General features: G+C 63.3%; 1 protein-coding gene across 2 annotated transcripts; it reads right to left on the bottom strand.

Annotated features, from left to right (window-relative positions):
* Window positions 1–1,278: 1,278 nt before the first annotated feature.
* Window positions 1,279–22,523, bottom strand: RBMS2 (RNA binding motif single stranded interacting protein 2). 2 transcript variants are annotated; one of them, XM_067529663.1, is made up of 14 exons: window positions 22,440–22,523; window positions 10,854–11,020; window positions 9,311–9,369; window positions 8,411–8,502; window positions 7,688–7,845; window positions 7,331–7,410; window positions 6,966–7,075; window positions 6,535–6,581; window positions 6,195–6,288; window positions 5,978–6,028; window positions 5,225–5,335; window positions 5,056–5,136; window positions 4,581–4,664; window positions 1,279–4,377 (listed from the first exon to the last, which is right to left on the bottom strand). In XM_067529663.1, exons 1-13 carry the CDS (start codon window positions 22,500–22,502, stop codon window positions 4,587–4,589), a joined length of 1,191 nt encoding a protein of 396 aa, XP_067385764.1. In that variant the 5' UTR covers window positions 22,503–22,523; the 3' UTR covers window positions 1,279–4,377; window positions 4,581–4,586. The 2 variants fall into 2 exon arrangements, with proteins under 2 accessions (XP_067385764.1, XP_067385762.1); XM_067529661.1 differs by having other exon boundaries at window positions 10,854–11,023; window positions 22,440–22,519.
* Window positions 22,524–22,685: the final 162 nt, after the last annotated feature.

Genomic DNA, 22,685 nt, shown 5'->3' with positions numbered 1-22,685 from the left:
GGGGGCCGAGCCCCCCCCAACACACCAGGAGACCGGGGTGTGAGCCGGCGCCACCCCAGAGCCCAGAAAATGCTGCATTTGAGACCCCCCCCAAAACACCCCAGAGCCCCCTGCTCCCCACTTCCTAGAAACAACACAGGCAGTAGCTGCCCCCCCCCCCGGTCACACTCGCACAGGGCCCAGGCAGCTGTGGGGCAGGCAACCGCAAAACAGGGGGGCAGCCCCTATCCCCGGGGGGGGGCAGGGAAACACAGCTGGAGGTAGCAGGGTTGCATTTAGGTTTCACTGCACTTTTTGTAGGTCCTACATCTTGCCGCCCCCCCAACTGCCTGCCCGAGGGAGGCGCTGGTGCAGCGCTGACCCAGGCCTGCCCCCCCCCCCCGGCCTTCTGACACCTGGGGTGGGGGTGCTGAGGTCTCCCTGGGACGGCACCCGGGGGGGGGGGGGGGGGGGGGGCGTGTCTTTGGTTAACAGGGACAAACACAAAACAACCCTGGCATGCGAGACCCGGCCCCCCACCACGAGTAGATGCCAGGCAATGCCCCCCCCAAAACACCAGGCCAGGGGCACCACAGGTCCAGGGATTGCCCCTTGGCCAGGGGGAATGGGGGGAACAAGAGGCTTGTTGGATGGGCTAGACTGAGGTGTTTTTGGGGGGGGGGGGGGGGGGGGGTTAACCATGGCACCATATTAGCTTATGTCTACAGAGCCCCCCCCCCCCCATGTTTATTACAAATAGACAAAGTGCTGAGGTGTTGGGGGGGGGGGGGGTCTTGGGGACAGAGACCCTGCCCCCCCCCCCCCAAAAAAAATGCAGCTGCCATGGATGGGAGAGTTGCCCCAATGCCCAGCTGGGCCTGCTGGAGACGCCAGCGCTCTGGGCACATGGCATCTGCTGTGCGAGTCTGGCGCCCCCCCCCCCCCCAAAAGCAACCAGCAGGCCTGAGGGCGGGGGGGGGGGGGGGGGCAGACAATTACAAGGCAACCTGCCTCGAATTGTCCCCCCCCCCCCGATGCCCACCCCCCTCCCCCAGCCCTGCAGTCAAGAAAAGCTCCATGCAACCTGCAACAAACCCATTCAACCGACGACGCCAACCCCCCCCCCCAATGCTAGAGCCAGCAGGGCCCCCCCCCCCCCCGCATGGCCCCAAAAGCTGGCAATTAACAGCCAGACTGTCTGAGCAGAAAACCCCACAGTTCCCCCCGCCCCCACCCCGGCAGGGGGCAGGGAGCAGCCCCTGAGCCACAGCCCGGGAACTGGGGTTTTATATTAAAGACAAAAAGGAAACTTCACCAAAAAAGCACAAAAAAAGCTTCAGCTGCCGGGGGGGCAGCCACAGTCTGCCGCTCTCTTGGGTTGCCCCCGCGCTCTCTGCCCCCCCCCAGGGGCCGGCGGCAGCCCAGTGCTTCAGAAACTGTCCGAAGCCAACGCGGGTCACGCGCCCAGGCAGCTATGCCACCCCCCCCGCCCTCGGGGCGATGAAGCCGCCATCAGGGTGGCTTTTTCCACTGCCACCGGGGAGTGTCCCATCCCCGCCCCCCCCCCCCTCTGGTCCCGGGTTCAAGCCCAGCCCACACTGGCACCGCAGTTTGCAAAGGGGGGCGACGGCCCGATGCCCACGGCTTGGCCACAAGGATTCAGGCATTTCATTGGCCAATCCCCCCCCCCTCCAGCAGATGGGTCCAGCAGGGACCCGCTGCTTTGACTGAGAACGGCCTGCAGGACGAGGCCCAGCCTGAATTAGTTCGGGGGGGGACAGGGGGTGTCTTTCATCAGCCCCCTGCCGCCATTTTGGCTTCCGTGTCTAGGGAGGAAAGGTACAGCTTGGCTGCGGGGCTGGGGCCGCCCCCCCCGGGCCCATGCAGTTCTCCTGCCCCGGTTCTCTCCCCCATTGCCTCTTCTACAAACCCCCCAGCCGGGGCTACCTCCCGGCTCCCATCCCCGGCTTCTCTCACTGCTACACAACTCACTCGCGCATGCTATATTAACATCACTGATTGTCAACTGCATAAGGGGTATTTTCTCCAACGGGGTGGGTCAGGCCACCCCCACAGCCTGGGGGGGGTTAGGACTGGGCAGGAAAGGGTTTGGGGGGTGCGCAGGGATGCAGGGGGCCAGAATTTCCCTCGGAGAAGGGACCAGTCTGTCTGTTTCACAGTCTATCAAATGTAACAGATATTGGGGGGAAAGGGGGGGCTGTGCCAGCTGGGGGGGGGGGTGTCTATCCAGCAGGGCAGGGGGAAGGTTTAGCACCATCTGGCTCCTGGAAATGGGGCAGGGGGGCGGAATCACAGCAGAGCAATTCACAAAGGGGGGGGGTGTTGTTTTGAGAACATGCAGGTGAGTCTAAAGTGCCTGGTACCTTTAAGAGCTTGGTCTCCAGGTAGAAGAGATTTTAGGGGGGGAACGGGGGGGGGCAGCGTTGCAGTTTATTGCACTTGTCCTACCTCCTACTCGGGCGTGCGTGGGGAGGGGGGAGCCGGGAGGGGCTGGGATGTGCATAGAAACGAGAACCCCCCTGCAGCGAGGGCAGCAGCAGCTCAAGGTGCTAAATGCCCCTCCCCGAGAAAAAGCCGCCACCCCCCACCCCCAGCACCCCCTCTCGGGCGGAAGGGGGCAAATCCAGCCACGCTCAGAATGCCACAGCCCCCTCCGCCCCCAGCCTGTCCATCTAGGTGGGTGCAGGGGGGGGGGGGCCCGTTGGCTGTTCCTACCACAGTGAAGGGCAGCGGGTGGGGGGGAGGGGGGGGAGGCGTTGTGTGATGCCCCGCCCGGATCACAGCAGCCCGGGGGGGCGGGATGAGGGGGGGGGGGGGGAACGGGGAAGTCACCACAATAGCAGAGTGGCACGGTCCGAAACGCAGGCAGCGAAGGCACTGTGTATCCCACAGGGCGGACGGGACCAAGCCGGCGCCGGCTCCGGCTCCCCCCGGGCTGTAGGTGCGTGGGCAGGGACAGAGAGTCCGGAAGCACAAGACGTCACTGGTGACGCAGAAAGCGACACCAGGCTTTTGGAAGGAGTGCGAGGGGGGGGGCGCGCGTCCGGATTCCTGACCCAGGCGCTGGCGGAGGCACCTGGTTCTCCCCTCCTCTGGAGCGGGGGCAGATCCAAGCACTGTACGTCGGGAGACGGAGCAGAGAGAGACCACAAATCCCCCCCCCCAGTCCAAGCCGGAGTCCAACGCAAGAGGCTGTCCCGGCCAGCGAAGCTCACGCGGGGAGAAGAGCCGAGAGGTTTCCAACCAGCCGCGTCCTGGAAGGGAGAACGTGGCAAAGCTTTGCCCTGCCCGGGATCCCGCCAGCCAGTCCCCGATGCAGCGCATCTCCCGTCTCGTCCTCCTGCCGCAAAGTCACTGCGTCCTGCTAGGTTTTTGTTTCATTAGATACATTATTTTTTAGTGTTTCTTTCTTTCTTTCTTTTTTTTTTTTTGGAGATTTTCCTTTTTTATAAAACACGGGAGAAAAAAGCAAAACCATCAAATAAACGTCGGGGCTTTTTTGTAGGTTTTTGTGGCGTTTCCTTTTTTTTTTTTTCTTCTTCTTTTTATTTTATTTTCAAGCAACCCCTTCCCCCCCCCCCGGGGAAAAAAAATTCTTTATCCTACAGTGGCATTCAGGCGTGGAGAAGCGTCCGGATGGGGCGGGGGGGAGGAGGAGGAATGGGCAGGATCGGCCAGGGAGCGGTGTATCCAAAAACAGCCTCGCCACAAAACAAAAGTGTTCAAACGTTGCATATTTTCCTTTTAAAAAAAAAAAAGAGAAATTAAAAAGGAAGGGACGAAAAATAATCCTTTTAAAGGACAAAAAAAAAAAAAAAGAAAAAAAAGCCAACGACAAACGCGGATGGTCCCAGAGATTGGGATCTGCAGCCGCTCTGCTCCAGACCCGCCCTGCTGGGGCTGCCCCGTTCCCGAAAGAACCAAGAAAAAAAAAAAACAACCACCCCAAAAAAGGGTTTTCTTAAAAAGAACAACAAAAAATAAACCAAACGCATGGTTTTCCTCATATTAAAACAGGCCTCCGTCCATCTGTCCGTCCACGCCAAGCGGATCGGTTCCGGCCCCCCCGTTCCACCGCTTTGGTTCCTTGGTGAGCTGAGTCTATTGCAGTTTGTCCGTTTTTTTGTTGGGTTTTTTTTTTTTTGTTTGTTTGTTTGTTTTGTTTGTTTTTTACAAAACTGTTTCCTTTGCAAAAGAAAGAAACGAACGAAGAAAAAGAAAACTGGATTCGATCTTCTTTAGGTGCAGCAGAAAACGAAAACCGTGGCGGCTGTCTTCTCCCCCGGGGCAAGCGCTCGGAGCAGACGCACCGGGTCCAGCTTAAGAGGGAGAGGACAGGGTCACTGAGGCTGGAGGGGGGCGGGGGGCGGTTTTTGCCTAGAGCAGAAGGGACAAAACCCTGATCAGATACCCACAGAGGGGACCGGCCCCGTGTCCCATTCCCCACCCTCCCAGCCAGCCAGCCCCCTGCCCTGATGCTCCCTAGAGAGGACAGGCCCAATGTCCCATTCCCTGCCCGCCCCCAGCCAGCCAGCCCCCCGCCCTGGTGTCAGATGGGAGCCGGCGCCCCCCGCCCTTACCTGCCGTTACTTGCTGTATTGATAGTAGGCAGCGTGATCTGACGGAGACTCGACAGCCACTTGGCTCTGCTGGCCGCTGTTCTCCTGAAAGGCAGCCAAGCCCGAGGAGGTTGGGGGGGGCGGGTGACACTGGCCCGGCTCCCGCACCCCGCTCCTGACCAGCCTCGGCAGCGGACGGGAGATGGGGAGGGGGGTGGCAGGGGCGCGGCGGCAAGCAGTGCTGGGGGATGCTCTTCCCTCCCAGCCGACGCCCCGTGCCGAGCCGGTGCCAGCCGGCCGGTCCGAAACCGGAGACAGGTGTCCCTGCCAGCTGCCACGCCCCACCCCAGAGGTGGCTGCATTTCAGAGGCGTGTGGGGAGGCTGGGCTGGTTAACATGGAAAGCCCTACGGAGGGGAGATCAGAACCCACGGCTGGTGGCTGCGGCCCAGCCTAGCCCCTCCGGCTACGCCCCGAGCCTGGAACGGGGCCCTTACCTCAACTGAGATGCTGGAGGAAGGCACGGGCGTGTACTGAGGAATGTAAGCTCCTTGCATAGCTGCTGCCGCTGGCATGTACTGGAGAGGGAGAAAGGAGACGTGAGGGGGCGGCTGGCGGCCAAAGGAGCCGCCCTGGCACCCTGGGGCCGGTGGACGGGGGCCTTACCGTGCCAGTGCTGCTGAGGGAAAGGTGGCCCAGCTGCTGGGCCAGGGGTCCCATCATGGAGGCGGGCTGGATGGAAATGGCGTGGTCCATGGCAGGCGTCAGCACCGTCCCCTGGAGCGAGAAGAGGGGTCAGAGGGGGGCGGGAGGAGAGGGACGTGGCAAGGGGGTGCTAAGGGCCACGGGAGCCGGTACGGCCAATCAGCACCGGGCCAGGGGCGGAGCCTAGGGCCACGGGAGCCGGTACGGCCAATCAGCACCGGGCCAGGGGCGGAGCCTAGGGCCACGGGAGCCGGTACGGCCAATCAGCACTGGGCCAGGGGCGGAGCCTAGGGCCAGGGGAGCTGGTATGGCCAATCAGCACCGGGCCAGGGGCGGAGCCTAGGGCCACGGGAGCCGGTACGGCCAATCAGCGTAAGACTGTGGCTGGGACGGGGCCGGCTGAGAACCTAGCACCAGAAAGGCCCTTTCCCTGGTGGGAAGGCTGTTCAGGAAATGATGTCAGAGGCCAAGTGAGACACAGGAAGTGATGTGTAATGTCTGTATGCATTACTTCCTGTTGGCAATGACATCCCTATGAGTAACAGGAAGTGATGTATTTGGGTCCCATGGCCACCAGGAAATGATGTCAGAGCTGCTTCCTCTGGGCCCCCGCTTCCCCCCCCCAGTGGCCTCATGGGCCCAGAGACACGGGGCCGCAGAGCCCCGGGGGCTGCCCCAGGGCCGGGAGGAGGGGGGGGGCTCGGCCGGCCTCACCGTGGGCTGCATGAGGTACGACTGGTGGTGCATCCAGGACGGGCTGTGAACCTGCGGGCGAAGAGGGGTGTCAGTGGGGTCCTCAGCCTGGCCCCATCGGGGGGTCACACCCCGACACGGCCCCCCCAGCCCCGACACAGCCCCCAGCCAAGCATCACGCCCCGACACGGCCCCCCCCAGCCCCGTGGCAGGAGGCTCCGTGGGCAGGCGCTGGTACCTGGTACGAGGACACGGGCGACGGGAGGTAGGGGGCAAGCGTGGTCTGAGCGATCATCCTGCTGGGCGCCAGGTTGTAGGGGGTCGGGTAGAACCTGCGGGGGGAGGAGGGCGCCGGGCGTCACGGGGTTAAGCGCCAGGGTGGGTGGCAAGGGCAAACCCCCCCCTCCCCCCGGCCAACACACAACACGCTGCGCACTGGAGCCTGGGCATTACAGGTTAAGCTCCAGGGTGGGAGGCGCAGAGCTAGGGGCCGGGCCCCCCCCACACTGACTTACGGGGCTCGTGGGAAATGTTCTGCCGGGGGAACGGGGGGGGGGAAACGGGGGACACGGACTCACCCGTTCTGCAGCGCCGTGGTGGGGTCGTAGGTCAGGGTCATGCCACCCTGTGGGGACACAACACCAGGATCAGGCCCGCCCAGGGGCACAGCCTCCACCCCCGCCCAACCTCAGGAACCCCCCACCACCACCACCACCACCACGACCTCCCCATCCCAGCACGTCGCTCCCCCAAGGCAGCTGTAGCCCTGCCCCAGCCTCTCAGGGACTGGCTCACTTGCACCCCAGGGTTAATCACCCCCCCCCCCCACACACACACAGCCAGCCTGCGGGTTGGGGGCACACAGCCATACTGCTAGAGAGGGGACCCCGCAGCCCCCCCTCCACCCAGGAGCAGAGAGTGGCTGGGGGTCTCTGGAAAGGGGGGTCTGGGGGCCCTGGACAAGGCGAGGGGCTGCCTCCCCCCCCCCCCCTCCAGAAGCCAGGCTCACCGTGTCGCCGTCCCGCGGCCAGGCCCGGCCGTTCTGCACGTATTTCCCCTGGGGCTGGCGTTTCTTCTGCCCCCCGTCGGCGAACTTGCAAAGCAGCGGGTCTGAGGGGGCTGCCCAGAGACACAGAGAGGGAGGCTTCACTCCTGCCCCATGCCCCCACCCCCCTCCCCGTCCTGGGCCCCCCCAGGTGCCCCTCACTCCCGACCCGCAGCCCCCACTACCCCAGTTGTTCCTGAGTTCAGCCTGGCGGGAGTCCGACCCCGAAGGGAACGGCCCCTCGTCGGGATAGTCACTCTAGAGAAGCCCCCTGCCCAGCTCCTGCTGCCCCCCCCCCCCCCCCCCCCCCGCGAGGCCGTGCCGCCCACCTGGGATCCCTGGGGGGGTCTTGATGTATTTGCCGTTGAAGTGGGTGATGACGGCTTCACACTTTTCTGTGGACTCCATCCTAGGGAGGGAGAAAAGGTCTGAGCCCCCGGCCCCCCCAGCCCATGTCCCCCCGCAGTCCACGTCCCCCCAAGGGCCCATCCCCAGCCCCCCCCCCAGCCCATGTCCCCCCCAGGGCCCACATCCCCCTCCCCTCCGCACCCATGTCCCCCTGCGCCCACCTCCCTCCACAGGGTCCACATCTGCCCTGCACCCACGCCCCCCCCCCCCCACGGCCCACGGCCCCCTCCCCCCACGTCCCTCCCAGCGTCCACGCCCCCCCGGGGCCCGGCCCTGACCTGGCGAAGCCGACGCCGCGGCTGGCCCCGTTGGGGTCGCGCAGGACGCGGGTGGAGACCACCTGCCCGAAGGGTTTCAGCATCGCCTCCAGCTCCTGCTCGTCCACGCTGAGCGGCAGGTTGGAGATGTACAGGTTGGTGGGGTCCTGCTCCTGTTGCTATGGAAACACGGCTGTGAAGGGCCGCCCCAGTGCCCCCCCCCACGGACCCCCTCCCCCGAAGGCTGGCTTCCCCCTCCCTCCCCCCCGCAGGGGGCTGCAGGTCGGGACTGAGGCACCAGCGAGTCCAAATCTGGACTGGGAAGGCTCCACCCGCGCGGCTGTCGCCTGGCCTGGGATCAGCCCCCCCCCTCGTAAACCCCCCGTAGCCCTGTCTCTGGCCACAGCGGGGTCACCCGGGCGCCCCCCCAAAGCCACCCAGGCAAAGCCGGTGCCCAACCACCTCCAAGGCGAGTCACAAACCTGCAGAGCAGGTGTCACGTCCTGGGGTGGGGTGGGGGGGACACCTCGGGGGGGCTGCTGGGGATTGGGGCTGAGACAGGGGGGGGGCGGGGGGGAAGCTCCTATGGCTGGATCCATTAACTCTTTCAGGGCTTTAGGAGGAGGCCAACAGTGGATCACCCCCGCCTTCCCCCCCCGCAGCTTCTTTCTCTCTCCCCAGGCCCCCCCCCAAGGCTGATGCCCCCCCATCACCATGCTGCCAGAGGGCATCTGGGGCTCTTACCTTTGCCATCTGGGCCTGCACCCCACTGGCCTTTAGCGCCGTCACGGCCTTCTGCGCCGCCGTGGGGCTGTCGAAATCCACAAAGCCGTAGCCTGGGAGAGAAGAAGGGAGGGGTTGGGAAAGGGGCAGGGAGCTGGGGGGCCAGGAGGCTCTGGCAGCTCTGGACCAGAGCGCCTGGGTTGGATATCAAGGAGGTTGCGGTTTTTTGTCTCACCGCCTCCCTCGCCCAGCGCTGAGATGCAGCCAGCTCTGGGGTGGGGCGCAGGGGCTGGATATAACAGGGACCCCTCGCTGGAATTTATCCAGAGCCCCGACTCCTGGGGAAAGCAACAGGGGCCTCCCTGAGCAGGGTCCCAGAAGTCAGTGACCCTCCCCCCCACACGGCAGGGGGGCCAGCACTGACCGCAGGGCGGGGGGGGGGGAGCGCCCCCAGCTGGGGCCTGCTCTCCCCATTCCAGGAATTGTCCCTGGAGGGCCCCCGCACAGGTGAGTCAGATGGGGGAGGGGGTGTCCCAGGCTGCAGGTCACATGGAGGGTGGGGATTCCCCCCGCAGGTGGCAGCTCCCCCTCCCCATTCTCCCTTTCCCTCCCCCTCAGAAATGCCTGGCATGCCAGGAATGCTGCTCCCGGCACAGGGTGACCGGCCCTCTGCCAGGTGGGTGTCACCCATGGCCCCCCAGCACTGGCCCCACTCCCCAGCAGTGCCCCCTCAGACACCCCCCAATTCACTCCCAGAACCCCTCACGCTTGCCTCTCTGCAAAGTGCCATCCAGACCCCCCCTCCCCCCGCAGCCCCCCCCCACCAGCCTCTCCTCCCCACCTCCAATCTGCTTCCACCTGTGCCCCAAACTGCCCCCCTACCTGCCCCCCGGCTCCCTGCCCGTCCCAGCCCAGCCTCACCTTTGCACTTGTTGGTCGTCTTGTCCAGGATGGCTTTCGTGGAGACGATTTTGCCGTACCTGGGGGGGGGGAGGGGGACACACCAGAGAGGGGAGTTACGGTGGGCATGGGGCAGAGCAGCCAGCGGGACCCATAACCCGGGGCATCCCACGGTGCCTGCCCCCCCCCCCCCAAACATCACCCGGTGCGGAGATGTGGTCGCCTCGGGGGTGGGCTGGGCTGGGCTGATTATACGGGGACCCCTCGCCCAGCACTGAGATGCAGCCACCTCTGGGGTGGGGTGCGGGGGGGCTGTTTAATAGAGAAGCGAAGGCAAATCCCGCATCCAGGGCGGAGGCTGCAGCTTTTGCTGCCCCAGCGGCTGGGGGGGGGCGGATGAGCTCCTGGAGCATCAATGAACCTGGGGCAAATTCCCACTGGTGCCAGCTAAGAAAGATTCCCAGCCAGGAAAGGGTTAAAGGATGGATTTTGGGGGGGGGGGGGGTGCGCAGCAATACCCTCAGCTAATTCCTGACCCTGGAGTGTGTGTGGGGGGAATTTTCCCTCCCCCAGGATGCAGCAGCCATGGGGCGGAATGCCTTCTGAACCAGCCCCCCTCCACCCCCCCACCCCAGGGGGAGAGGCAGGGAAGGGAAACAGCCCATCCCCCCTCGGGGTCAGCCCTGGCAGGATTTCCTGGCGGGGAGGGACCAGACCGGCAGGGTGGGGGAGGAAATCCGACCAGCTGCCGGACAGGCCAAATGCCTGGCGCCACTCAGCTCCATGGGTCAGGAGGGGTGGGGGGACCCCCTGAGCCCAAAGGCAGGGCAGGGGATATGGCAGGGACACCCCCCATGGAAATGGGTGGTGGGGAAACTGAGGCAGAAGGGGGCAGGGGAGTGAATTCCCCACAGTCACAGAGGAAGCCAATGGCACAGGTGGGAAGAGAACCCAGGAGTCCTGGCTTCCATCCCCCGCCCCACTCTAACCACTAGCCTCCGCTCCCCTCCCACTTTATCTGTTCCTTGTGCCTCAGTTTCCCCATCTGCAAATGGGGGGTGGCGCTGACCCTGTCGGGAGGGCTGTTAGTGAGGCTGGATTAACTCTACACAGGAGCCGGTTCCCCCGGGTGCCCCACAGGGGCGAAGCCCCGTCCCAGCAGGAGGCTCCAGGCCACAGAAATATCGGGGTGTGATGGAGACGCCCCCACCCCACCCTGAAGGAGGGACCCCCTCCCCCAGCTGAGAGCAGCTCCCGGAGCCGCTCCCCCCACGCCTGGCGCATTCCTGAACCGACCCACACGGGCCAGGCCTGGGACGGTTGCAGCATTCCCGGCCGGGGTGAGCCGAGGTCGCAGCGGGGACCGTCCCCCCACTACCCCACACAGCTCCTCGCCCACCGTGGGGCCAGATCCGCCCTCTGGGGGCTGCTGCCCAGCGGGACCCCACATCCCTGCCCCCCCCGCACACACACCCTGCCCCCATCTGCCCCAATCCTCTCACACCCCCCAGACCCCCCCAGGCCCAGCCCCCCCCACGCAGGCCCCTCCCCTGTCCTGGCGTACGGCTGGCACAGCTTGACGAGGTCCTGATCCGTGGTGCCCGGGTGCAGGCCCCGGATGTACAGGTTGGTTTTGCTCAGCTGGCCCCCGCCTCCACCACTGCTGCTGCTGTTGTTGTTGCTGCCGCTGGGGCTGGGGGGCGCCATCTGCTGGGCCACTGACACATAAGGCTGCTGGGAGACAAGAGGGGGAGGAGCCAGTGAGATGGGGGGGCGGGGCTCCCTCCGGTGGCGGTCTTGGTGGGGGCAGTGGGATCCGCGGCCCACGTTCCCCCTCCAGCGCTTCTGCTCTGTCCTCCGCCGCCCCCACCCGCTCCCCTCCTGCCCGGGGGTCTCGGGGAAGAGCAGAGATGCTGCCCAGCGGGGTGGCAAGAGGGCATGGGGTGGGGGGAGCAGAGAAACAGCAAAGGGAGCTGCCCCGGAACTGGCGGTAACAACCCCTGGTCCCAGGCCACTTCCAGAGCCCTCCCCCGCCCGCAGCACCTGGGACATGCAGCCACCTCTGGGGAGGAGCAGAGGGACATTGGGGCTGAGATGGCCCGGGGTCCCCTCACCCCGACCTGTACTGCCCGCAGGGGGCCGGCAGGGCCGTGGGATTTAGGAGCCGGCGCAAACCCTCCTGGGCACAGCTGATGGCACAAGGCCGGGGGGGGGGGGGTAGGGGGTGCCCCCTGCCCCCTCCCACCCAGCCTGATGGGTCCAGGCCCAAATGCCTGGGGAGGGGGCAGTTCCCACTGGGGGGGAGGGTCAGAAACGCTGCCCCGCCCCCCATCTGAGCACACCCTGCCCCTCCCCCCATGCTGCCACCATCAGAGCAGCCAACTCCAACCAATGGGAACGCAGCATGTAAACAAGTTGAACCCAGCCATGAGGCCATTGGCTGAGTTATCACGATGAGCTGGCCAATGAGGAAAGCTGCTCCGAACAATTCAATTAAAGTTATTTGCGGTGGGGGGGGGGGGAGGCAGGGTCACAACTCGAGTCTCGAACCTGGGACCTGGAGCCTCACAACCCCCCTCCCCCACCAGCTCTGCCGGTGCCCCTCAATCCTGACCCACAGCCCCCTGATAGCCCTGCCCTGGGCTCCCCGACCCCACTCCCCTGGGGACAAGTCCCCACTCTGCCATGAGTCCCTTCCAACCCCCATCTATGCCTCAGTTTCCCCATCTGCCCCACTGCACAGGGTGAGGTCGTGCTGCTCGGCCTATCTTATTCGCGCAGCAGCCGGACTCGCCCCAGCTCCCGGGGTTTATCTCCCAGCGCAGGACGGCGCTGGCTGAGTCAGCCGTGGCCAAGAGCCGGCCAGATTCCCTCAGGGTCACAGCACGAGCTTTCAAAGCACCCGCGTGCCCCAGCCGGGGCCGGGGCCGGTGGGGCCGGGGCCAGTGGAGCTGGGCCGGGCTCCGTGCCGCGCCCCACTGCACGGCGCAGGGGGTCAGAGACTCCGAACGTGGGCACCAGCGCAGAGCCGGGTAAACTCAGCCCAGACTCGGGCCCCAGGCTCTCAGCCTGCAGGTCAAAGGGAGCCGGGGGGGGGGCCTCCTTCCGGCCGCGCCGAGCGCCCACCGCAGAGAACCAGCTGCCTGAGTGTGCAGAGAGGCTGCGTCGACTGCCCCCTGCCCGGACACAGAGCGACAGCCACTCTCGGCCTCAAAGAGCTCCCGAGACCCAGGGTGGGAAACCGAGGTACAGAGTGGGAAGGACTTGCCCCCCTCCCCCCACGGACACACACCAGGGTCACTTGGAGAGTTCCCAGGAGTCCTGGCGCCCTCCCCTTGCGGCCACCTCGGGACTTCGCTGTTTGCCTCTGAACTTCCTGCCGGCCACAGGGCCCGGAGCCTCCCGCTTTGAAACCCCCGGCCCCAGGAGCCCAGGGGGAACCTGCACATGCCTCTGCCCAGGGCTGGCGCGATGGAGCAGAGGAACCCGGGCCGGCTGGCAGCCTCCGCCCGCTATGCCAGCGCCAGGGCTGGGAGCGTCTCTGCAGGGAAGGCCCTGCCCCGCTCGGGTGCTCTGTGGAACAAGCAGCAGCGTAAGACACCGGCCAGCCCGGCACAGCAGAGCCGGCTGAGGCGCTAAGGGACGTGGCCAAGGTCACGCGGGGATTCAGTGGCAGAGCCATGAAGGGAAGCCAGGAGCCCGGCCCCCTCCCAGCCACCGGCCCACACGCTCCTGGGGGGTCCCGTGACTCCGCTCAGCCGCTGCCCTGGGGCCCGACACAGGTTTGGCTGTGACCCGCCTCGCCACGCCTGGGGCAGGAGCTCAAGGGGCACAGCTGGGGGGAGAGACGCCCCCACAACGACCCAAAGCCAGCTCCCACCTGCCTGGAACCACCCTCCCTCCCCGGCCTGGCCTAGCCCCGATGGGGGGATTCTGGGTCACTGTCAAAGCCCTTCACAGCTGTACCCCCATGACAACCCCCCCCCCCGACCAGGAACACCCCCAGCCTGGCAGGGCCGGGTGTGCCCTGGGGGATGGGAGGGAGGGGCCACGTACCGAGGCCTGGATGCCTGTGCCCCAGCATGCGAGGGGCGTGCAATGCACGTGGGGGCTGGACACAGACACGCTTCCCCCCCCCCCAGGCTGGGCTGGGATTTGCTGCGTGACGTCACCAGGGCGAGGGGGGGGGGAATCGGCACCGTGTGGGCGTCGCTCCACATTGCAAAACCGCTGCAGTATCCAGGAAGGGCTCCTGGCTCGGCGCTCAGGAGAGGCCCAGGGCCGGGAGAGCAGGGGGCTGCGGGTCGGGAGCAAGGGGCACCGGCAGAGCTGGGGGTGGGGACCCCAGGGCTGGGCTAGCAGGGGGCTGCGGGTCTGGAGTGAGGGCCATGGGCCCCCCCCTCACCCCGCCACCTCCTCACCTCTGCGCCTGCACGCTCAGCCCTTCGCCCGCACACAGAGACTCCGGCTGCCAGGCAGGTGCTGCTCCTGGGGCCATCTGGAGTGTGGTCCAAGCGGCTCACGGCCAGCAGGAGGCCTGCGCTGGGCCAGATCCTCCTGGTGCCCGACCCTGATCCCACGGGAATGTCACCCCCGGCTCCCCTGGGCTGAGGGGGACCAGGACGCCGCAGGGCAGCTAGCCATGAGGATCAACCTCTGCAAAAGTCGGCTCCCTGCTACCTGATGGCAGCAGCGGGGTGGGGGAAGTTGGAGGGGGTTGGTCCAACGCTCCTCCCTGGGGCAGCCGGCAGAACTCACCCCAGAATTTGCAGGGCCTGTGTGTGGGAGACACAGAGCGTGGGAGGCATCACAACAGCTACAAGTCTAGAACTCAGACACCCCCCCTCCATGCTCCAAAAGCCCCAGCCCCGCTGAGTTAATGGGGGAATCTCCATTAGCGCTAAACAGTACGGGGCCTATGGCCCACATGTGAGCAGTTCCTGTGCCACGCAGCAGAGGGCCGTGCTGGAGGCCCACACGCATTGGCTCATCAGCCAAGTTCTGCTCACAGCCCTTGGCAAATACGAATCTATCAACCCCTCCCTGTGCGTCGCCTAAAGGTCGCTGCTGGGGAAACTGAGGCACGGGGTGGGAAGGGGATGGGCGGCGCCTGTGGTGAGTCCAGTTTGCCTGCAGGAACTTGAGCACATCACCTCTGTGCCTGGTTTTCCCCACACCCGGCTCAGAGAGGGGATCGCGGCCACGGGTCAAGCAATAGCTCCACCAAAGCTTGGAGAAAGGCTCATCTCCCGGCGAGGGCTTCCCGGTGTCGGAGAAACCCCGCGTGCCCTGCCCCCGGGATGCGTCTCGCTTCACCTCCCCGCCACCGGCTCTTGCTCTGCCTTTGCCTCCCAGACTGGAGGGCAGAACAAACCCTGTCCCAGCACCGCCCGCTTGGAGGGGCAGGAAGCAGCTCCCCGGACGTGCCCACACAGGCAAGCAAACAAACACGCTGAAACCCCTCTGCCGCAAAATTCACGCCCAGCCTGTGCGAGGCGAGCACACGCTTTCTACCAAAGACGCCCGGCGGCTTCCGAGGAACCCAGGTGGTGTGTAGGGGGCGCAGCAGGCAGCGCTGCCCCGGGGAGGGGTGGGAGATATGGCTGAGCTGGTAGAGAAAGGGAATGGGGGGGGGGGGCCTGTATCAGAATGGGCCTTGCAGGATGTGGAACGGGAACCGGTACAGCAGGCTAGTTTCACCCACGGGGGGGAAGGGGCATTTCCAAAAAGCCTGGGGGAGTTAGGTGCCAGAGTCCCATTGGTGCCTAACTCCCTTAACCCCGATCAAAATCCCACCTGCAGGCTGCCGTATCACAGCGCCGTCCCCACAAAGTCGCTCGGACTCTGCATCCGGGCGGAGAGCGCGGCACGTATGAGACGCCTGCCAGCCGCAGCACGCCGGGCCGGTGACCGAAGCACACGGGGGGGCCTGGCATAGTCTCTGTGCCAGAGACGCTGCATGCCCAGGGCGACAGGAGGAGTTCAGAGGCGGGCGGGTTTTAAAGAGGCAGCGCATCCCATCCTGGGGCTGAGACCAGGAAGGTAGGTGATGTTAAGAGCAATGAGGGGGGTGAGGAGGGTTTGGTGAATCTAACATAGGCAGAAATGCAGTCGGAGGGACGGATGCGTCAGGACTCCTGGGTTCTTTTCCCAGCTACGCCTCAGCCCTGACTTGCAGCCTCAGGCATGTCCCCACTCTGTCTCTCTCTTTCCCCTCCCAGGCTTTGGCTTTTTAGACTGGAAGCTCTGTGCTCACAGTGCCCAGCTCCGCCAGCGGTCAGGAGGGTGGGGGGGGACCACAATACACCCGGGAAAGGCGCACGAGCTGGACAGAGAGGGTGAAGAGGCGCAACTTCTGCACTGCAGCGGCTCCGGAGTTTTTCCAACCAAATGGGGGGAAATGCCGGTTTGTGGAAACCAAAACTGCTCCTGGAAACGTCTGTTTCGGTGTCACTTTCCTCGGGTCCCCAGGCCAGGGCGGGATTTCAGGTCAGAGCCAAAGAGATGCGCCTCCCCCCCAGAACAGCCGATAGCCCAGTGATCAGAGCCCAGGGAAAGCCAGACTCCATGCTCTGCTCCACCTGACGCAGACCTCTCCTAGCCCAGGTGAGGGCCCTGACCCCAACTGGCCCAGTGAGCACATTATTCAAAGTGGAACAGCGTCAACTGGACGGCTTGAGAGACGGAGACAGACTCTGGAGCCTGCTGGTTGCAGCCCTAAGCTGGGACGTGCTGGCAAGATTTTCAGTTTTCCTAAATTGCCTCTGAATATCCCAAGCCTCTGATGATCCGAGCACATTTATCAAATGCAGTTGTTCAAGAAATAGTCGTCCCCTTGCCTGGGGTTCTTGACACTGCCCCAGAGGGGACTGGAACGAACTGAAATATGTTTGTACAGCTCCAAGCACAAGTGGGGCTGGGTCCAAGCCTGGGACTTGTAGGTACTAATTGCTTTTCCACCTGGAGGGTTTGGATTTTTTTTACAGGTCGGGTCTCCAGGGATTGCCAACGCTTGTGACTGTATCGTGAGTTTTGCAATACCTGGTGTTTCTCTGAAAGACTCGGCTCCAGGAGTCAGAGGATTAGGTGAGAATCTCTGCTTTACTTGGGGGGGAGGGAGGAAAGAGTAAATTTCTAGCCCTCCTGGTTGCAGGGAAAAGCTTGAAAACATGTCTTGTGTGTGACCCTAAAGGCTCAGACACAGGAAGGAGCCGAAGAAGAATTTGTATAAAATCTCATGATTTTCAAGCTAAACTCATGATTTTTAACACTCAGGGTTGGCCCCTCAGATAGTGAAAACAGACTGGTCAGTTTCCCATTTCCCTGTAGTCAGTTTCGAGTCAATTTCACTCTCAGGTTCCCAGGCACTAGCCCAAGGCCCTGAGAGGAAGGCAGGGTATCTAGAGTGCTCGGTTCAATCCTTGGTGCCGCCACCAAGTCACAGCGGCCCTGTGCCTCAGTTTCCCCATCTGCGCAACAAGGGTGACGCGGAGCTCTGTAAAGTGCCTGGAGATTAGTGCTGCCGGGGAGCAAGGGGGGGGTCGTTGCTGTTATTAAAACACCGTGTCGGCAGGAACTATTTGTATTGGTCTGAAGTTTTACCAACGTCTAAGAAGAGAATTTAAAACCAAAACCCGAGGAAGAAACACCATCAAAACTAACCAACGTGGGAGCCAAAATGTACTTCAGGGGTCCGAACTCTGCGACCTTCGTGGAAAAAATGAATCCCTGCTGCTCACAGCCGCCGCCACGCTTTGCATTCACCAACCGCAGTGACACGGGGGTGACTCATTCACAGATGGACAGAAACCTCCGGTGACGCTGCACTGCCCGGCAGGAGAACTGTCCTCTCTCTCGCTCTCTCGGTTTTGTTTTCCCCCCTCCAGAGGAAATGGCTGGTGACATCATGAACTATCACAACAACACATGCCTGGGCAGTGATGCCAGCTGGGTGTGGCTGATACCGTGACTTTCCTGAATGCACATTTCTTTTTCTAGTGCTACCTAGATTCCAAAAGATTTATTTCATTCCAGGACAGGCCGAAGATGCTCCTAGGTGGCGGGACTGCAGGGCAGTCAGGGGTCACCGCTTCCAGGGCCCCGCGCCCAGCATCTGAGCCAGGTCTGCAAAAGAGCTCCTGGCACGTCTCGGGAACGTGACGTGAAGCCCGTGTGGAAGTGAGTGCAGGACCAAGGTCTGTTGGCCTCTTATTTATTTTTAACTAAAAGAAATGCAGAAAACGTGTCAAATATCAAATTAATGGCACCGAGTTCTTAGCAGCCGCTCTCCCGCACTTTACCAAGGACAGGCAGGGTCACTGGCTCCATTTTACAGCTGGGGAAGTTGAGGCACAGAGCGGGAAGCGATATGCCCAAGAGGCAGGCCAGCTGCAGACCTGGGAATAGAACCAGCCCTTCTGAACACCAGGCTATGCTTTATCCACTAGGCCGCACGGCCTCATCGCTGCCCACATTTCCATACCATCACCTATACGGTCATGTTGTAATTGTTCTGCTCAGGACTGGGGTTCCCGTTCCACAGTTCCTTTTTCAGGCTTGGTTCTTGCCAACTCAGCCTCATCGACTTTAAGAACTAAAGGACTAAACTCTAGTCTAATCTCCCGCCCAGAACCCCGCCCCCCTGCTCCTGCGCCAGACCCCTAACCTCTGGCTGAGTCCCTGAGGCCCTCAAATCACGCTTTAAAGACCAGAGAATCCACCCCTGACAATCGTCTAAACCTGCAAGCGGCCCATGCCCCAGAAGAAGGCGAAATCTCCTTCCCCCACCCAGCGCCTCTGCCAATCTGAACTGTGGGAAAATTCCTTCCCGACCCCAAATAGGCCAGCTGGACCCTTGGAGCAGCCAGACCCCGGGGAAACGGATTCTCTGTAGCAACTCCGAGCCCTCCCCATCTAGCGTCCCATCACCGGCCGCTGGAGAGATCTGCCAGCAGTCGCAGCTCGGCGACCTGACCTTGCATGTGGTCTCATCATACATCCCCTCCAGACACGCACCAAGCTCAGGGGGGAAGCCAGTTAAGATTTTGGCCCCCCTCTCCCCACCACTCCCCTTGGAAGGCCGTTCACTCGTGTTACCCCGGGGCAAAGGGGGCTGCTGCACTACATAACGCGCATTAGTTCCCAGTCGGCTCGCAGGAGCGTCTAAAGGTTCGGGGTCCCGCTGAGCCGGGCACAGCACTGACGTGACGGCCCCTACCCCCAGGCAGCTCACGAGGGGAAGGAGAAACCTCTGCAGGGCCGAGGGTTTCATTTCAACGCTAACAAAAGCCAGCAAAACCAAAACACCATCATGTCAGATATCTCTGCAGCCAGGCCTCCTCCACCCAGAGACCTGCCGGCCCACACCTAGCACCAGCGGGCCCTAGCCCACACCTGGGGCTCTTCGGTACGTCTACATTGCATACCAAGGCCGGGCTCTGACTCAGGTTTGAGCCAAACCCCGCTTCCATCCACACACAAATCAGTCTGACTCGGCTCAGCAAGCCCTCAGGACCCAGCTCCTAGGACCCTGACAGGGGATGAGCCAGAGCCCACGGCCCGCGGTGATTTAGGCCCAAGCTCTGTCGTTTTACAGTGTGGACACAGCTCCAGGCTCAGCCCTGAGACAGAAGGGCCGCGCAGCGCAGTGTGGACAAGTTCACGTGGCTGGGGGGACTCGGAGCCAGCAGCTGTTAACCCAGGTTGACAATGCAGTGTGGACGGACGATCAAGCATGGAAACACGGACTCCACAGGCCCGGGTCCCACAGAGTCAGGTTCACAAAGCCAGGCAGACATCCTATGGGGCGCTGCCCTCTTACTAATAATGATAAGAGGAGATGCAGTGGAAAGCTGCTGCTGTTCATTCTGGGAGCAGCGTGGCTGGGAGAACTCCTTCCAGCGACAAAACGCTGTCTGCACGAGGGGTTAGGTCGGTCTAACTGCGTCACTCGGGGATTTTCCGTAGTGACGCAGCTGTACCAACAGAAATCTGTAGCGTGGACCCCCCTCCCCTGTGCCAGGCACATGGCCTGAGCCCTGGGTTATTGTGTGGTCTCTTACCCCCCCAACGCACCCCGAACGTGGAACAAAAACAAATGACAAAATGCGACAATTCTCACGAAATGGGAGTTCTTCTCCAGCCAGCCCGGAGACCGATCCTCATCCTTTATGGCTGAAACCGACGTCTATCTATTAGCAAGCAGGATAAGTCCCAGAGCAGGGGCTGAGTATCCCACGTGGGCTAATGGTGGGGTTCCTATGTCTTCCTCTAAGGCATCTGGTGCCGGCCCCTGGCGCAGGCAGGACACCAGGTGGCCCTGGACTCAGAGCTAAGTTCCTTTCAAATCACGATATATTACTCCTAGCTCAACCACAAGCTATGGGCTGGGTGCAAGACTGGAGGGAGGGCAGAGGAGCTGGTCGCAATGGCTCCTGTCGGGCCTTGAAAATCGATGACGCTCTTGGTCAAAGTGGTTTTCTGCAGCAGCTAGAAACTCCCCTCCCGGATCAGGGCCTCACAAGTCGTCCCAGGCGCCCCATTAACACGGGCGGCGCAGAGCAAAATACTAGGAAAATAACGCCAGTAATAACCACGCAACTGACACTTTTGCATCGTAACAAGCCAAGTACCTGCAATAAACAACGCTCGGAGGTCCAAGGATAGCAGAGCTCCCCGCCGAGCGTTTCCCGCAGTAGAGACGAGTAACTCAGACAAGTCAGCAAATTAGGAGGCAAAAATTCCCCTAACTTCGGGGAAGATGTGATCCGACCCCCCCCCCGCCTAATGCTGCGTTAGGGACTTCGGGGGCGGGGGTTAGGTGGCGGAGAACTGCCCGTGTGCAGACTAGAAACCCACATCTACAAAAACCCCTGGAAAACACACACCCAAGGACTCCTCCACAAACGCACACCCCAATGCAATGGCTGTGCGGTAGTGTGTGTGTGTGTGTGCGCGTGCAAAAAACTCACCAACAGAAACACCCACATTGTCGCTTTCCGCCCTCTCCCACTGACTGCCACACACAGACTCACCAGTCCGACATACACACACGACTATCACCCACGCTCCAACACAGACACACTAAAGCAAATTCATCAGCACGTCATCAGACAGACAACCTCACCACCTCGCACACCAACACAGCGACTGTGTCACAGGTGCACGTACGCCCGCTGCTGCCCCAAATCCACACCGGCTGTCGCACGACACACACCGGCAGCTACCGCGAGACAAACGGGGTGTTCGAAGAAATGCAAGTGCACAACCCAAAAAAGCACCCAAAACATATGCCAACACACCCCGTAGATGCTCTGCCACAGAAAAGCCAGTGCTCTGCAGACAACACCCTCGCTTATACCCCGGACACACACAGATCACACACACACACACACACACGCTCCCCTGTATAAAGTTAGGCAGACTGGAAACTGACAGATCACACATGCACAACCTGCCACACACAAAGGGATGATTTTAAATCTCTCCAGCTGGCTCATTTTGCTCACCCTCTCCTCCCTTGCGGGCATGCTACTCCTAAGGCCTGACGCGGTAGAGGACACTTCGTGGGGCCGGGATGCCTGCCTGTGTGCAGACCCGCGGGGTGGGTGGGTAGGCCCGGCCCGTCAGTCCTGGCTTCTGGGTCTGTAGCTGCAAACTCATGTCCAGGGCTAAGGATGGTCATGGCACATGAGGGGACATGAGGGAGCTGTGGGGGGGTGGGGGGAAGCCGAGGTGTCGTCTGCACAAGGGTAGCCCCGAAAGGGGAGAGAGACGCCTGGACTCTAGACCCAGCTATCTGGGTGTAATCCGGGCCTCGAGGGGGAAATCAAAGAACACAGGGGAGAATTAGGGGGTGGGGGGGAGCCCCCCGAGTGCTGAGTGGATCCCTGCTCCGTGGGACAGGCCCAGCTATCACCCCCGCAATGGCAGCGCGTCCGGGCCCACGGCTCCTGTCGAAAGCCCCGGCGGCCGGGCTGGCACTGTGTGCGGTAAGGGAGGCCTGTGAAGGGCAGAGGGTCTCGGTGGGATTTATAGACCCTGCGCGCCGCTCTGCAGCCAGGGAAACTGAGGCACGCAGAGCAGGATGGAGGCGGCTTGTCCCCCACAAGGTCACACAGCCAGTCAGTGGCAGAGCTGGGACTGGAACCCAGGCTTCCTGCTCCCTCTACCCTGCGAACCCCCAGGCTACACTCCCCTCCCAGTGCTGGGGATAGAACCCAGGAGTCCTGGCCCCCCCTCCCCCGGCTCACCATCACTAACCATTAGACCATACTCTCTTCCCAGAGCTGGGGAGAGAACCCAAGTATCCTGGCTCCCAGCCCCCCCTCCCGGCTCTAACCCACCAGCCCCCCAAAGCCTGATCCCAACAAGACCCTAAATCCTTAACACTGACCCCCCACATACACACCAAGACACCCCACCCCCGCTTCGGCCCGGCCCGAGGGGGACACAGTGCCCCCCCCACACACACACACCTTCCAGCTCCCTCCCAGGTATCCCCAGAGCCAGGCAGAGCCGGGGGAGGTGGGGAGCAGACGGGGGTCCCCTCCTCGGGGGTCCCCCCCCCCACACACATGTGCCTTCGCCAGGCCACGGGACCTGCCCACGCGGGGGGGGGACAGGGCTGGGATCTGCGGCTGCAGGAGAGGGTTAAAAGCCAGGCCTGGCTCGCGTGTGAGACTCACCCACAATCCAGCCCGTCTCCCCCCCCCCCCCCCCCCCGAGAGAGGGGGGGCTCGCTCTGCCCCTGCACCCCGGGGCGGAGATCAGCCCCCCACACACACACACACCTCCCGCACCCCGGGGCCGCCCGGTGCGACCGGAAAGGCGAGTCCCCCTGGCCCCCAGTCCGCGGGGCGCAGCGCTTCGCCCTTGGCGGGGCGTGGGAACGCGGGGGGGGGGGGAAAGGGGACGGCGATGGGGGAGGGGGTCGCGGAGTGTGTGTGTATGGGGGGAGGGGGACCCCCCCGTTTCCCCAACCCCAAAGGCTGGCGGGGCTCGGCCCCTTCCTGGCGGAGCCGGGCCGCGGCTGAGCGGGGAACACGGGCGGCGTGTGTGTGGGGGGGGGGGGAGCGTGGGAACCCCCCCGCTCCCCCCCCCCACTTCTCTCGCGGGCCGCAGGGGCAGCGGGGCGCGGCCCCCCTCCTACCTTTTTGCCGCCCTTGTAGCCCAGGGGGGCGATCCCGGCCCGGGGCTGCACGGAAAGTAGCATTTTCCTCCCTCTCGGTGCTGGGGGGGGGGCCGGGGGGGGCAAGAGAGAGACGGGGCGGCTGGCTGACGTCACACCGAGGGAAGCGAGCCTGGAATCTAGGGCTGGGATGACAACCTTCCACTGGGTCCTAGCGCCCCGGGAGCAGCGGCGGGGGAGGGGGGCTGGTTCTCTTCCCCCCCTCCG

This window comes from Emydura macquarii, unplaced genomic scaffold (genome assembly GCF_026122565.2).
Source record: "Emydura macquarii macquarii isolate MOO-44397 ecotype Brisbane River unplaced genomic scaffold, CSIRO-AGI_Emac_v2 contig_2994, whole genome shotgun sequence".
Taxonomy (NCBI): domain Eukaryota; kingdom Metazoa; phylum Chordata; order Testudines; family Chelidae; genus Emydura; species Emydura macquarii.
The sequence above is the reverse complement of the archived record's forward strand: the minus strand, read 5'-3'. Positions and strand labels throughout refer to the sequence as shown.

Bases quoted from the DNA above. Each gene is read 5' to 3' on its own strand.
- RBMS2 (XM_067529661.1), bottom strand. From the start codon at position 22,502: ATGCTACTTTCCGTGCAGCCCCGGGCCGGGATCGCCCCCCTGGGCTAC. The intron at 7,411-7,687 runs GTCAGGGCCGGG...CTCCCTCCCTAG, and splicing joins CGCGGCGTCGGCTTCGCCAG to GATGGAGTCCACAGAAAAGT. The intron at 7,076-7,330 runs GTGGGCGGCACG...GTCTCTGGGCAG, and splicing joins GACCCCCCCAGGGATCCCAG to CCCCCTCAGACCCGCTGCTT.